General features: G+C 40.5%; 1 protein-coding gene across 1 annotated transcript in view; it reads right to left on the bottom strand.

The window, feature by feature from the left end:
* Positions 1-13,907, bottom strand: part of LOC137301471 (dixin-like) — a 113,716-nt gene extending 99,809 nt beyond the window's left edge. Inside the window, exons 1-2 of the mRNA XM_067970978.1 lie at positions 13,835-13,907; positions 7,886-7,984 (exon numbers count right to left, since the gene is read on the bottom strand). Coding sequence (XP_067827079.1) covers positions 7,886-7,909 — 24 coding nt within the window. The 5' untranslated portion in view covers positions 7,910-7,984; positions 13,835-13,907. The remainder of the gene's footprint in view (positions 1-7,885; positions 7,985-13,834) is intronic.
* Positions 13,908-15,477: the final 1,570 nt, after the last annotated feature.

Genomic DNA, 15,477 nt, shown 5'->3' with positions numbered 1-15,477 from the left:
AACATCAAAAATGAGGACAGCGACTGTAGCAGCATTCTTTGCGAACGCATCATTAAAAAAGAAATAGATGTCACTGTAAGGGAAATTCTACATACATTACCTGTTTTCTAAGCCACTTCTAATCAGCAGTTTTAATGCATAAGACCTAAGAACAAGGAATTACTGAGAAACACCAGTAAATTACATCTCCCTTTACTCCATTTACGATTAAGTGCCATTTAATCTGAACACAATTCCCCTTAGGCATAGTGACTGCATCTATTTGAATTATAGCTGAATGAAGAACATTTGATGCCATGCAGGGGAATACCAGCATTAATAGCCCACACAATAACGAGCACAAAAAAGCATTTTAAGTTTCATACAAATATTTATAAAAATGTAAACCACCATCACAAAACAGAGCAGTAGAAAGAATACTACTATACTACAGTATAGAAAGCCCCGAGTGAAAATGAACCACAGCAACCACATGTGTATTTGTCCATACACAAATGTCAGCAGCAATATTTTTAAAAAAGCAAAAAGCAATTACTAGGACACAAAGCTCTCCTACTTCTATGTTTCAACTTTTCTGTCAAATCAATTAACCAGGTTTTACTATGGCAATCCATGAGAACTACACCTTCTTGGGATCCTTGTTTTGATTAGTGTAGTACTAAACCACATCAGGAAGGTCCGAGGTTTCATTCAAGTTCTATGCTGGGCCCTTACTAATACTTTCTTTATAAGATACACTGCATTAAACCTACCTTGGCTGCCAAATCCACAATATTGGGTTCAATGGAACTGTCCCACTTATCTTGTCTGTTCTCACAGGAAACCTTCATGACCTCTTTGTTATTTACCATGAGCAAATGTCAGTGTTCCATAAGTGCTATCAGAACAGTATCATCATTTGAAAGATAGCAGGAAAGTTATTAACTTGGCAGCAAATCCAACCTGGTCTCAAATGCATCACCTTTCAATTAGTTCCAGAATGTTGAGATGGGTTTACGTAATGCTGCGGCCGATTCAGAGCATAGAAATATTGCTTGAACTGGAGGTCAACTTTCAGTAGATGTCATATCTTCATGACCAATGTTGACACTAAACAAAAGCACCTTTTTTGTGTAGGTTTCAAAAATAGGCTTCCAAAGAATGTCTATAGCATTACGGTAATCTACTTGCAAACAGAGGCCACAATTGAACTAAAGCTTTAGCTTTTTCAGGAAGTAAAGTGAAACAAAACCTATTGTACCAAATAGTTAACCGCATCATTATGCTTTATCGAGCTTTATTCAAAGTATAGGGAAGAATGATGTTGTAATGGAAAGCTTTAGTATTATCAGCCCAGTCACAGTCTGCTCTCCCAACGCATTAATGTTGAATTTTGAAAATGAAACACTAATCTGTACTGAAGGACTTTAGACTTTTCAATATGGACTTTTAATATCAGCTTTTAGGGAAAACTAAAGGAATAGACTTGAGTTTCGAGTTGTAAGCATCTCTATCTGTCAAACTGTTGTGTCATAATGTCAATAAAACCAATTATCTTGAACGTTTTTCGGTTGATTCTTATCTCTCATACCCTAAAAAGTAGTGAGTTAAAAACCCTTCACATCTGTAAATTTCAGGTTTGAAAATGACATGTAATTAAAATTTTAAATAATTTTTTATAGTCTACAATTATAATTTCTATACCAAATACAAGAAAGCTACAATTTAGTCAGCATGACCAGTTTATTTTGCCTAATCCGCTGGACATTTTACCAAACATGTGTCTGAGCCTGCATTCACATTAATAAACAGCTCACAGCTGTCATCGTGACACTACATTGCACACATCAATTTTAAGTGAACAAACCAATATCACAAACAGAAAAATGGAGAATGATGCTGCTTTACTTCTTATTTTCTCTATACAAGTTCTCAATACCATCAGACTCCTTACATAAATAGCATTTTATAGCAAAGCCATTCTAATTGCTATACCTGTTTCAGTTGCTCTAGTGCAATTCAGACACTGCACAATTACAATTATCTGAAAGAGGACTGGAGTTTTAAATCCAATTTTGCTTTTTTTTAAACAGTAGAAAGTTTGCTCATATATTACTGAACTATAAAATGAAATGTTTAGCAACAGCAACAACAACTTGCATTTATATGGAGAAGAATGAAGAAAGACTTGCATTTATATAGCACCTTTCATATCCTCAGGATGTCCCAACGGCTTCATAGCCAACTAAGTACTTTTGAAGTGTAGTCGGGGTTGTAGTATAGGCACCATGGCAGCCAATTTGTGCACAGCAAGGTCCCACCAACAGCAATGAAATAAATTACCAGATAATTTGTTTTAGTGTTGGTGGTTGAGGGATAACTGTTGGTCAGGGGAACTCCTCTGCTCTTCAGATCAAGAAAGGTTCCTATGGGTTGATTCTGAGGTTTTAAGTACTAAATTGACGTAAAAAGATGCAGCTATGGTTGGCTATTTGCTTTTCTCTGTGGGAAAGTACCTGACTCCATCAGTACCTATCCAGACAATGTGACTGAGATTGTGAACTTCACATGTGAGGAATCATATATCTGAATTCCAACAAGTTACACCCGCAGCTACCATAACTAATATTTTTTTAAATGAAGGTACGTACACCTCTAATTTTATTAAACTTGTTTTCTCCTGTCCCTTACTCTGATCTTGTTTGCCAAAACCCAACTGTAGCCGAGAGTTCGGTTGGACAATTTGCTCCATGTCCTTAATCATTACTACTCTTAGTCAGCTGCTAAGAGATGCATCTTTGTGGACTGGCGGTGGCCAGAGCCCTCTCTCCACCTCCCCAAAAAGGTGAGATGTCTCGTCTTTGCACTGCACTTCCCCATGCAGTATGGCTGAGATTGGGAACCAAGCAGAATGCCAAATAAAATCTGCACTCCTCCACTCTATAGCTAGACATTGGCACTAAATGCATAAAGTCAGTGTGCCACCCTAAACACACTTGCAAAAGTTTTTTTTAAACTTAACAGGACCATAACTTCATAAAATAATACCCAACTTTTAGCTGTTTAAAAACAAAGAATAAGCGATCCAGGTAATAAAATTATAAGGAACCATTCAATACTTTAAAAAACACAAGGTATCATTTTTTAAACTTTAACATCAATTTGTAGATTAATTACAGAAGAGTTGAGCCTCGGAGTGAACTTTTTGAAGGTAACTCTCTAACTTGGCCTTTTGTAGCTGTTACAGTGCTCCATTGTTCGTCCCTGAAATTAGAAACGGTGTTCCAACGAAAAGCACGAGCCTCTTATCTTATGGTACACAGTGAAATATTGCCCAATTACAGATAGCAAAAGCACACATTTTCAAAAACATATAATCCCATATCAATTCTGGCTCGAACTCTTCCACAATTAAACTCAGCTTTTCCAAAAATTCAGCATTCCTTTTCAGAACTATTCAAGTTCAATTTGAAACTGCTAAATCTCTTTAGAAAAAGGTAGGATGTACCATAGACAAAATACAGAGCAAATTTAATGTTCCAAAAAGGTTTTTCTCTAAAATGTCCAGAAAAAATTATATATATTTTAACAAACTTTGTAAAAAATCCAATAAAATATTTCAGTTAACTAAATAGAATTCTAAAAAAAAACACATTGAACCCACTTCCTCCCTATTGTAGCACATTGGAATCAGCTTCCTTAATGAAACACTGAACTCTTAGGTACTCAATAGAAAAGATGAAAACAGCATTAATGCTGGAAATCCAAAATAAAAACAGAAAATTTTGAAATGTACAACAGGTTAGTCAGTATCCAGAAGATAATGAAATGTAAAACAGTGATTTGGCACAACATGCCAATCTGTGATAAGTTCTGCAAATGTCAACTCCTACCAAGTGTAGTGTGAGTAAAAGCTTGAAGCATGGATCCTACACGTACTGAATTGAAGATTCAAAGTGACTGTTAGTATCTCAACCAGAGTCTATACGCAAATATGCCTAACCCATTTCTGGTCCTGACTCTCTCTGAAGAGGGTACCACTTCATGGCACAATATTGTTAGAATTTTAGCCAATTGGCTATGAATAGCTAGAAATTGTGTTGCGAAAGAATCATAAGTGACAGTACTTTTTAATAGGCTAATCTGTCCATGTGACAACCAAGACCCATCCGTCAAGTTGGATACATCAAATCCAAAACCTCTAATCAAACAACCAGTCATTAGTTCTCTATAAACAATTGGATGTTTATAATTCAAAATGCCCAATCACAGAGTTAATTTTTGGGTCTCAAACTGCCAGATTAAACTGTTACACCGTATACTGAAAGGGGAAGTAAAGGGCAGTTATTCATGCAATAATTACAAAAAACATTACCAAGTGTTGAGAGTAGGGATGGAGGAGACAATATTTCTTCTTTTTAGTTCCCCTTAGGCAATCGCACTGGAGAATGTTTCCAGGAAAGCCTAAATGAATACCTTTCTCTGAGCATTTTGAAAACCATATATGAAACAGGCTAGTAAACTGTGAATTAAGAAGTTAAATATTTCCTTCCTCGTGAGGGACGGACTGACTACTCTATTTGCATGATCATTTCTTTTCCTGTTATCACATGCATCGAGCTGCTAAACATCTCAACCACAAACCAGCAGCCTTCACAGCCTGGTACCATGGAAACGAATGACTGTCTACTTTCTGACTTCCGGATGTCGATCAATGCTGGTGAGATTGCAAATGAGCAGTTACAGCTAAATCAATAATGTCCCTGATCATCAATAGTTAGAATCTTTCAAAAAAACTCTACAAATGCATATGATCAGATTTCATCAATATTTTAAGGTTTTGGAGTATCTAACACAAAAATGCTGTAAAATCTGGTACACAAGACACGCCAACATGCATGTTTTCATCTCCTCTAAATATAAGCATTCACTGCTGTAACTTATAACTTGCATTGCAAAGGCACAAACTGTACAAGAACAAAATACAACTTTTTATGAAATACTGACACTTCAAATCATTGACATTCTTCTTCAAAATAGACAAACATATTAAGTAGTTTTTTCCTATTTCTAGAAGTCAGTTCAAAATCAATTTTAAAGTATTATAAATATTTAATTTTATATTCAGCAATCCTGATAAAACATTTTCACACAGTTAATTTTCAGTGCCATCGACTCCAGCTGATGCACCCTGCTGCCACAAAGACAGGGTCTATTTTTTGCAAGTCATTTCCTATTTTTTCTCCTTCCCCTCCTTTATACAGACCCATCACCAGATATAACGAATGGCCCTCTGATTTTACCTCCCTGCAAGTGAAGGAGCGCAGGTCTTTGCTCACCACTTCCTTGATAGCATGGTCCAGACCGAGAACTAGACAAGTACAGAATTATGTCCCATTTATTTGGTGGTACAGTATTCTGAATTCTTCCTCTTGAAACTGCAAGGTGAATTTGGAGTACAACTAGCAACAATGGAACAGCTGCACCTGTACAAGATTTTCACCTGCCCTCTTCCTCAAATGCCATGTTTGCAACTATGTTTCCCTGATGTCAGGAGAAAATCCTACAGGTCAGCTTTGCTATCATAAACAGGTGGACAGAGAGGCATTTATGTTTACTGCTGGTATTGCTTTGTTCATCACAGAACGGAGCTGCCCCACTGCAAAACAATAGTATAAACAAGAAGGAGCCACTCAATCATCCCATGAGGATTGGCATGTTGAGCACAGATTCAATAAAAATACAGCATAAGACACTCCATTCACAATGGATGCAACAGTCATGGATTAACTTCTTCATTCTGACCCCAATCTAGTTAAATTTCATAGATCATACCGTAACTTTTAAAATATACAGCCCTGATACACAATGCACAAGATAAACACAGATGAGGAAGGCCATTTAGCCCATCTTAATTCATTCATCCAAAAACATCTCACAGTTTGTCCATGATGGCATCTAACTGCTTCTTAAATGATTCCAGGATTTTCACCTCCACCACCCTACCCAAAATTTCATTCCATGTGCTAAACAAGAACTTTTTGACATCAGTCCTAAATTTGCCTTTACTAGTTTGAATCTGTGCCCTCTTTCCTACTCTCATAAAAAATAGCTTGAAATAGTGTTCTGGATCTTTCTTACTATACTTTTAGGGATCATTTCTATCATTTGCAATCTGAGCAATGTGTTCCAAAGTGTTTTGTCTTTTCTATCCGTTTACTATCTTAATGCCGATCACCCGTCAGCTGCCTCCTTTCAAGGCTGAAGAGCCCAAGTTGCTCCAATCTTTCCTCATAACTTTGTTTTCAGATGCTAGGGATCAATCTTGTGGCTCCTCTCTGAAATACCTCCAGGGCTTCATGTCTTCTTTGTGTCTCAGTGACCAGAAATGGGTACAGAACTCAAGGTGTAATCTGACCAGAGCACCATGCAGTTTAAGCATGACTTCCTCCAATTTGTATTCTACTATTTTTGCTATACAGTTCAGTAGTCCATTGCTGCACCACAGTGATGAACATGTTGAGCATCAAATCTACTAAAATCCAGAGATCTTTTTCAACTTTATCCTCAGCTATTTCACGTTGATTCATGCAGCACTTGACACTCGTCTATATTAAATCTCATCTGTCACTGATCTGCCCATTATTGTATTTGGTCTGTCATTCCTAAGATTTAATTACACCTCCTAACTTAACATCACCTGTGAATTGATCTGTTTGGATTGAGCTTCTGAATCCAAAACATTAACAAAAATTAGAAATGGTAAAAGTCCCAACACCAATTGCTGGAGCACCCTACTCAGCACTCCCCTCACCCAGGCATAGCTCCTCTAACAGGTATCTCTACTTCCTGCCCTTCAGTCACTTTCTTATCCACTCTCAGGTTTTTACCTTGAATTCTATCACTAAGATGAATTGTAGCCTTTTCGTGTGGAACTTTGAAATCACCACATACAGGGCTTTCCACATTCCACTTGGACTGTCATATAGGAAATGCTCAAACAAAAGGGTTAATCCTTGTAACACATACACGTATTCTGGTTTGGCCAAATGTAGCTAATTAGCACCCTTGTACCAACTCAAGCTAGTGGCCTGTCAAATTTGAAGAATAGAGGCAGAGTAATGTGTCACATTTTTGGACAAAAAACCTTAACAAGGCCCTGAAAGATAGCTGGTTATCCAAGTGCTGGCTCTTCCTAGTGATTTAGGTACTGGGGAATTAAAAAAAGAGGGGAGAGATAATTGATAGTACATTTTTTATCAAATTAATTAAAAATTATAATCTCCATACGTGTCTGTTTAATTGAATGACACCAGTGAAAGTGATCCATGTGACTGAATTGGTCACCTCGATTGGTCATTATTGGTTATGTCAGTTGATGAGAGATTTTCATCATCATACTTTAAGGTATTTAAGATCAGACATTGTTCACATAAACCAGGGTTGCAGAAGATTCAAAGGGTTTTAAAAGCTCAAGTTGATCTTTGAAAGTTGAAAGGTGTTTAAGAGTGTAAAATTGGAAGGTTTAAGAAAGGTTAAGTTGTTTTAGATCAAAATAGAAGTAGAATTTAAGTGAATCTCAACAGTTGACTTAATAGCTTAAGGTCCAGGCAGAGAGAGAAAACAGTATAATAGTAAAAGAGGATTATAGTACATGAAAGTTTAGCTGAAATTAGAAAGAGATGATTGATGGGCAAAAATGATAATCATGTACAGCCACTCACTGCAGGCCTCCCCAGAAGCGAAGCGAGAGCACCCAAAGGAACTGCCTGACACTGTGGCAGCCTGCTATTCAATGAGGCAAGCTACCTGAAAGCTATGTTGAATACAGATAGTACACTTAACCTTGCTGTTGCATTCTTCAATCTAAACGTTTTGCTGTTGATATAGTTCTTTGATTACTTACAGAGAACTTTGCAGGTGTGCCCATAATTCTGGAATTCGTATTGTTGCAAGTCACATCTGCAGCACTTTGACGGAATAGCCTGCACAATTACTTACAACACTAAAGGGAGCAGAAAGACATGTATAAGACTCACATTTCAGAATTAATGAATTGTACATTATTAGAAGGCATTTCAATTCCTTTGAGGACTTTGCACCATTTATTAAATATACAAATTAACTTCTCTATTCAGATATTGAGGTACCTCTAGACTTGACTATTCCAATGCTCTCTCAGCCGGCCTCCCATATTCCACCCTCCATAAACCTGAGCTCATCCAAAACTCTGCTGCCCGCATCCTAACTCAAACCAAGTCTTGTTCTCCCATCACTCCTGTGCTCGCTGACCTACATTGGCTCCTGGTCCAGGAACGCCTCGATTTTAAAATTCTCATCCTTGTTTCAAAATCCCTCCATGGCCTCACCCCTCCCTATCTCTGTAACCTCTTCCAGCCCGACAACCCTCCGAGATCTCTGTGCTCCTCCAATTCTTGCTTCTTGCGCATCCCCGATTTCATTCGCTCCACCATTGTCGGCCGTGCCTTCAGTTGCCTCGGCCCTGACCTCTGGAATTCCCTGCTTAAACCTCTCCGCCTCTCTAACTCTCTCTCCTCCTTTAAGGCACTCCTTAAAACCTACCTCTTTGACTAAGCTGTTGGTTACCTGTCTTAATATCTCCTTACGTGGCTCGGTGCCAAATTTAGTTTGATAATGCTCCTGTGAAGTGCCCTGGGACGTTTCACAATGTTAAAGGCGCTATTCAAAGGCAAGTTGTTGTTGTTGCTGTTTTAAATTCTAACTGATCCAGCTCAATGTTAGGATACTGTAGATACTGAAATCTGTAATAAATTGAAAATCTTATGTCTTCCTGTCAACTTTTTCCATTATAAATTCCTATGTCCCACATTTAGAATGGAAATTACCTATGTAAACCTGCCACGCTGCAATTACACTCTGCCATCAATGATGCTGCTGTAGCACGTCCATTTTGCATCTCCCAATTCCTGAATTTGTACTGCAGAGAAACTCCTATGCTCCAGCTAACTCTACTTCCCAAAATGTACATTTTGTTATTTAACTATAAATTATATTAAATTGAACTATTGTATCAAAATAAGGTCAGTTATATAACTTTAACACAGCAACTGAATTACGTTTATACACCCCGGTCCAATTATCTTTAAACCTGATTCACCCGAAGTCGACACTTGGTCGTGACTCCCCATCTGCAACCCCATGCGAAATTCACTAGTTATTAACAACTTTAGAAACTGTTAATGTTATCCTGAGCTCCTTATGTAAATACACAAAACAACGTTCTGAACTCATTACACCCCAACAGTTTTAATTAAAAATAAAAGCTTGTAACATATAGTGGATTGACATTGCTACTGGGTACACGCATCCATATACACACACTTCTATTTTTTTCTGGTGGTACTTCTGACTCCAGGTAAATTTTGTGAATTGTTAAAAAGGAGTATTAATGTTTTTAATTATGTGGACAAAATTTAAAATAATCCTGACAGGAAACCCAGAAGTATGGGCTTCTGGGTTTCCTGTCAGGAAATTCCACCCCCCCGGTAAAATCATGCCCATTGTCTTCGGCTCCCACCACTAACTCCGTTCCCCTGCCACCAATTTCATCCCTGGCCGATAACCGAGCCCCGCCGTGACCCCCAAACCCCCACCCCCCAACATCTAACACTTACCTTTTCACGTCCTCTTCCTTCCTCTTCTCCCATCCAACTGCGGCCAGCTTGTCAATCAGGCTGGCCTGTTGGGCGGGAAACGTACAAAAAAAGACGTCCTTACGCCACTGTCTCAGGTTGAACCAGACTGTTTGCAACCTCAGAAGCTGAGCTTCCAACCCCATATCCTCTCCACCACAAAGAGCGCCCACTTCCACTTCTGTAACATTGCCCGTCTCCGCTCCTGTCTATGTCCATCTTCTGCTGAAAATCTCATCTATGCTTTTGGTACCTTCAGACTCAACCATTCCAATACTCATCTGGCCGGCCTCCTATCTTCCACCCTCCATGAACTTGTGCTCATCCAAAACTCTGCTGCCCATAATTTAAACTCGCACAAGTCCTGTTCACCCATCACCCCTATGCTCACTGACCTACATTGGCTCCTGGTCCACCAACGCCTCGATTTTTAAATTCTTATCCTCGTGTTCAAATCCCTCCGTGGCCTCGTCTCTCCCCATCTCAGTAACCTCCTCCAGCCCTACAACCCTCCAATAATTCTGCGTTCCTCCAACTCTGGCCTCTCATGTATCCCCCACTTCCTTCACCACACCATTGGCGACCATGCCTGTAGACGTCTAGGCCCTAAGCTCTGAAACTCCCTACCTAAATCTCTCCACCTCTCTCTCTTCCTTTATGACATTCCTTAAAACCTACCACTTTGACCAAGCTTTTAGTCCTAATATCTCCTTCTTTGGCTCAGTGTCAATTTTTGTCTGATTACGCTCCTGTGAAGTGACCTGGGATGTTTTACTACATTAAAGCCACTATATAAAAGCAAGTTACTGTTGTTCTATCCAACTAAAAGAGTATATTTGGAGACATATAGAAACTATATACTTGCATCTTGCTCTAGTTTCCTTTCTCCCCTCATGCTCTCTCTGAACTCATCTTGTCCATGAGACCCACCTCCTGCTCCCTCGACCCTATTCCCATCAAACTGCTGACCACCCAACTTCCCTTCCTGGCCCCCATGTTAGCGGTTCCCTCTCCTCAGGTACTGTCCCACTCCCCTTCAAATCTGCCGACATCACCCCTCCTCCTCAAAAAACCCACCCTTGTCCCATCTGTCATTGCAAATTACCGCTCCATTTCCAACTTCCCTTTCCTCTGCAAAGTCCTTGAACATGTTGTCGCCTCCCAAATCCATGACCATCTGAACCCCTCCAATCAGGTTTCCACTCTTGCCACAGCATTGAAACGGCCCTTCTCAAAGTCACAAATGGCATCAAATGTATCTGTGACCATGGTAAACTATCCCTCCTCATCCTTCTCAACCTGTCTGTAGCCTTTGACACGGTTGACCACACCATCCTCCTCCAGCACCTCCTCCGTTGTCCAGCTGGGTGGGACGGCCTTCGCCTGGTTCCATTCCTATCTATCCAGTCACAGCCAAAGAATCACCTGCAATGGCTTCTCTTCCCGCTCCCACACCATTACCTCTGGAGTTTCCCAAGGATCTATCCTTGCACCCCTCCTATTTCTCATCTACATACTGCTCCTCCGCTACATCATCCAAAAACACATCAGATTCCACATGTATGCTGATGACACTCAGCTCTACCTCACCACTACCTCTCTCGACCCCTCCACTACCTCTGATTTGTCACAATGCTTGTCCAACATCCAGCATTGGATGAGCAGAAATTTCCTCCAATTAAATATTGGGAAGACCGAGGCCATTGTCTTCGGTTCCCACCACAAACTCTGTTTCCTGAGCTGAGCTTCCAACTCCATATCCTCTCCATCACCATTGCCGCCTATTTCCACCTCCGTAACAACGCCCGTCTCTGCCCCGCCTCAACTCATCTGCAGCTGAAACCCTCATCCACGCCTTTGTTACCTCCACACTCGATTATTCCAATGCTCTCCTGGCTAGCCTTCCACCTTGCACCCTCTGTAAACTTGAGCTCATCCAAAACTCTGCTGCCCATAATCTAACTCGAACCAAGTCCCATTCACCCATCACCCCTGTGCTTGCTGACCTACATTGGCTCCCGATCCAAGAATGCCTCGATTTTAAAATTCTCATCCTTGTTTTCAAATCCCTCCATGGCCTCACCTCTCCCTATCCCTGTAACCTCCTCCAGCCCTACAACCCTCCAAGATCTCTGCGCTCCTCCAATTCTGGCCTCTTGCGTATCCCCAATTTTCATCGCTCCACCATTGGCGGCTGTGCCTTCTGCTGCCTAGGCCCTAAGCTCTGGAATTCCCTCCCTAAACCTCTCTGCCTTTACCTCTCTCTCCTACTTCAAGACGCTCCTTAAAAACTACCTCTTTGATCAAGTTTTGGTTACCTGTTCTAATATATCCTTATGTGGCTCAGTGTCAAATTTTGTTTGATAATCGCTCCTGTGAAGCACCTTGGGACATTTACTACATTAAAGGCACTGTATAAATGCAAGTTGTTGTTGTATAACTTGTCCAACTCATGCAATGCAACACTGTCCAGTATCAGAGTTTTGTTGTATAGTTATGTTGGGTGGCAGAATTAACTTAATCAAGTTTTATTTTTTAAAAAGCAGCAATTTCCCTCTAGTCTGTGGGAACTTGCTCAAAGCACGTCTACCAAATAGAACAATGCACCAGTTTACTTTATGGCATGTGATTCCACTCTGAGGCAAATCAGATGTGTTACAATAAATGGGCAAAATTGACATTTCCTGTCCCTAAAAATTACTGCATTCTTATGAAACAGCTAGACATTACAAGTCTGTGTATTGCAATAGGAGGAAGTGTGCTTGTCAGTCCAAAACAGTGCCAACATTCACTGTCCAGCCTCACACATGAATTGCCATTTGAATGAGGTATCAGAAGGTCACCACCACCAGTGAAACTATATCTCAGCAATAAGTTGCTGCTTTCACAACTGGCAAGGGGGTAAAAAATTAGAAAAGAATTTTTTAAAACAAATTAATACTAAAGATTCCCTTTGAACTTAGTGCCACATGTAGTGTTGCAATGAATCATATAGACTAGGTTCAATCCTCAGCCTGTGTTGGTTTAATTGATCTCTGCCAGGGCAGCCGTGAAACCATTACAGGTAGTGCCTGCATCTCTAGGCAAGAAAGAGGAATAAATCAATCAGGGTTCTTGCATCTGATATTTTAATTCACTGTTCCTTTGCTGGAAAGTGCACGTGTAGATATCGGATGAGAGCAGGAACGACTTGAGTTTGGTGCCACTCATGGTTAAATAACCTGCTGGCACTCACTGTCCAGGCGTGATCACAGCCATAAATAACTGCCACTTCAGCCGATTGTACAGAACTGAAGGCACCAACTCCCATCCAACACCAACACCTTCAAAAAGGGAGGGTGAAAAGATGGCAAAAAAGCCAATTATCAATGCCACACAACCTAATCAAAAGCAAAATACCGCGGATGCTGGAAATCTGAAATAAAAACAGAAAATGCTGGAGAAGCTCAGCAAGTCAGGCAGGATCTGTGGAGAAAGAAACAGATCTAATGTTTCAGATCGAAGCCCTTTCGTCAGAACTGAAAGATGTTAAAAGATTATAACACAATTCAATACAACCTAATGTTTACTAGTCCTCTGAAAAGCTTGGCTGCAAATGTTGGACTTATTTCTATCTCCTTCACTCAGCTGCAAAAATGCTGCATCTGCGTTACTTCAGCACCAAACACCGTCTAAGACTAATGATCTAAAAATAAATAAAAATCAATTGTATATTGTCTCCCTCTACCCACCACCTTAAATATTGCGGGTCAGACTGAGTATTGAGCCACTTTACTATAGTGGACGTGACTGTAACTAAACTGCAAAATGCAAGCGCCTCCTCCCATCAAAAGCAAAATACTGCGGATGCTGGAAATCTGAAATATAGGAAATCTGAAATAAAAACAGAAAATGCTGGAGGAGCTCAGCAAGTCAGGCAGCATCCGTGGAGAAAGAAACAGAGTTAACGTTTCAGGTCCAAGACCTTTCGTCAGAACGCCTCCTCCCTCGCTTCAGACTCAGTGTTTTCCTTTCTGTTTGATTATTATCTCTCTTTTTAATGTGAGCAAACAGCACAAAGACAAGCCGTTCAAGCGCCATCCTTTCACACACTGACCACTGCTTGCTGTGTACTGAGATAGGTGTGATTTTTGCACTGTGTGAAAATAAAAACTTAGCCTATTCAAAAGTTGGCTACTCACCTTAAAGATCACCGGAGCTTCCCACCAGAGGCCGCTGAGAAGTGTATACATACGATGCATCTCCGATGAAATTATCAGCATTTTTAAAAAAAAGAAAAAGCGGAATTAACTCCAATTTGCGCGGTGTCGCAACCCGGGCGGCGCAGCGTGCTCGTTACCATGGAGACTCGCCCCTGGGCGGCTTCACTTAAATGCGTAGTGCGCACGCGCGGCCCCCGGACTGTCTCTCCCGGATTTGCGCGCGCGGTCGCCAACGGCTGCTTTCAAACCTGCAGCGCGCGCACAGGTGGGCGGCTGGTCACCCGAGCTGCCATCTTGTCGTGGAGGCAGTGAAAGAAGGCGTGTGGCTGGGGAAATACATCGTGCATGATTTTTTGACGCTGTTAATAGTTTTAAAAGCAGGGGATAGCCAAAGTGGGCTGTGGAAAAGGTTCTACCACCTGCCGTGTCCAGGCATTCAAAAGGCGATTGGCAAATCACTGGTTAGGCCCCAGTTGGAGTATTATGTCCAATTATGGGCATCACACTTTAGGAATTTATTTTTGTTTGATAATGCTCCTGCGAAGCGACGTGGGACATTAAAGGCGTTATATAAATGCAAGTTGTTGTTATTGAAGGATGTCAAGGCCTTGGAGAGGGTGTAGAGGAGATTTACCAGAATGGTACCAGGGATGTGGGACTTCAGTTATGTGGAGAGACTGGAAAAGCTGGGTTTGTTCTCCTTAGAGCAGAGTAGGTTAAAGGTTGATTTAATAGAGGTGTTCAAAATCATTAACGGTTTTGATGGAGTAAATAAGGAGAAACTTTCAGTGGCAGAACGATCGGTAACCAGAGGACACAGATTTAAGGTAATTGGCAAAAGAACCAGAGGCGAGATGAGACATTTCTTGCACAGTGAGTTTTAATGATCTGGAATGCACTGCCTGAAAGGGTAGTGGAAGCAGATTCAATAATACTTGAAGGGAAAAAATTTGCAGGGCTATGAGAAAAGAGCAGGGAAGTAGGACTAATTAGATAACTCTTTCAATGAGCCAGCATAGGCACAATGGGCCGAATGGCCTCCTTCTGTGTTGTATCATTCAATGATTCTGTGAAAGGCTACTATTTAAGCTCAAAGCATTAAGGATTTGGGGTAAAACTTGGAGATGGATAAGAAGTTGGTTGATGGGCGGAAAGCAGTGCTATTTGTTAGAACAGTTATGTCAGGGTTAAGGAGGAGGTATGTGATGTACACATTCAAAACATTAGTGTTAAGATCCTGAATGTACATTTGTGAAATTTGCAGGTGAAACTAGGGGAGGAGGGTGTTGATTCTAAGGCGACAGCTTAGGTAATACAAACCAGGCTGATTGAAATATGTTAGTAGGCTGTACAATGATAGATGACATATAATAGGGATAAGTGTAACATAACAAGAAAAATGGATGACATATGTATTCCATGAATAGTGTTGAAATTAGCTGTTGATTAAGTTGAAGGAGATCTAGGGTCTAAATAGACCAGTCACTTACATGTCCACCCACTGTGGAGCAGCAATCAACGAAGCAAACAGAATGCCAAACTATAGCCAAAACAGTAGAGAACAAGTCAGAGGAAATCATTCTCAAACTTTATAGTACTCTGGTCAGACCAAACCTTGAGTA

The sequence above is a fragment of the Heptranchias perlo genome, chromosome 33 (genome assembly GCF_035084215.1).
Source record: "Heptranchias perlo isolate sHepPer1 chromosome 33, sHepPer1.hap1, whole genome shotgun sequence".
NCBI lineage: Eukaryota > Metazoa > Chordata > Chondrichthyes > Hexanchiformes > Hexanchidae > Heptranchias > Heptranchias perlo.
Note: the sequence above shows the minus strand (reverse complement) of the source record. Positions and strands in the feature narration are given on the sequence as shown.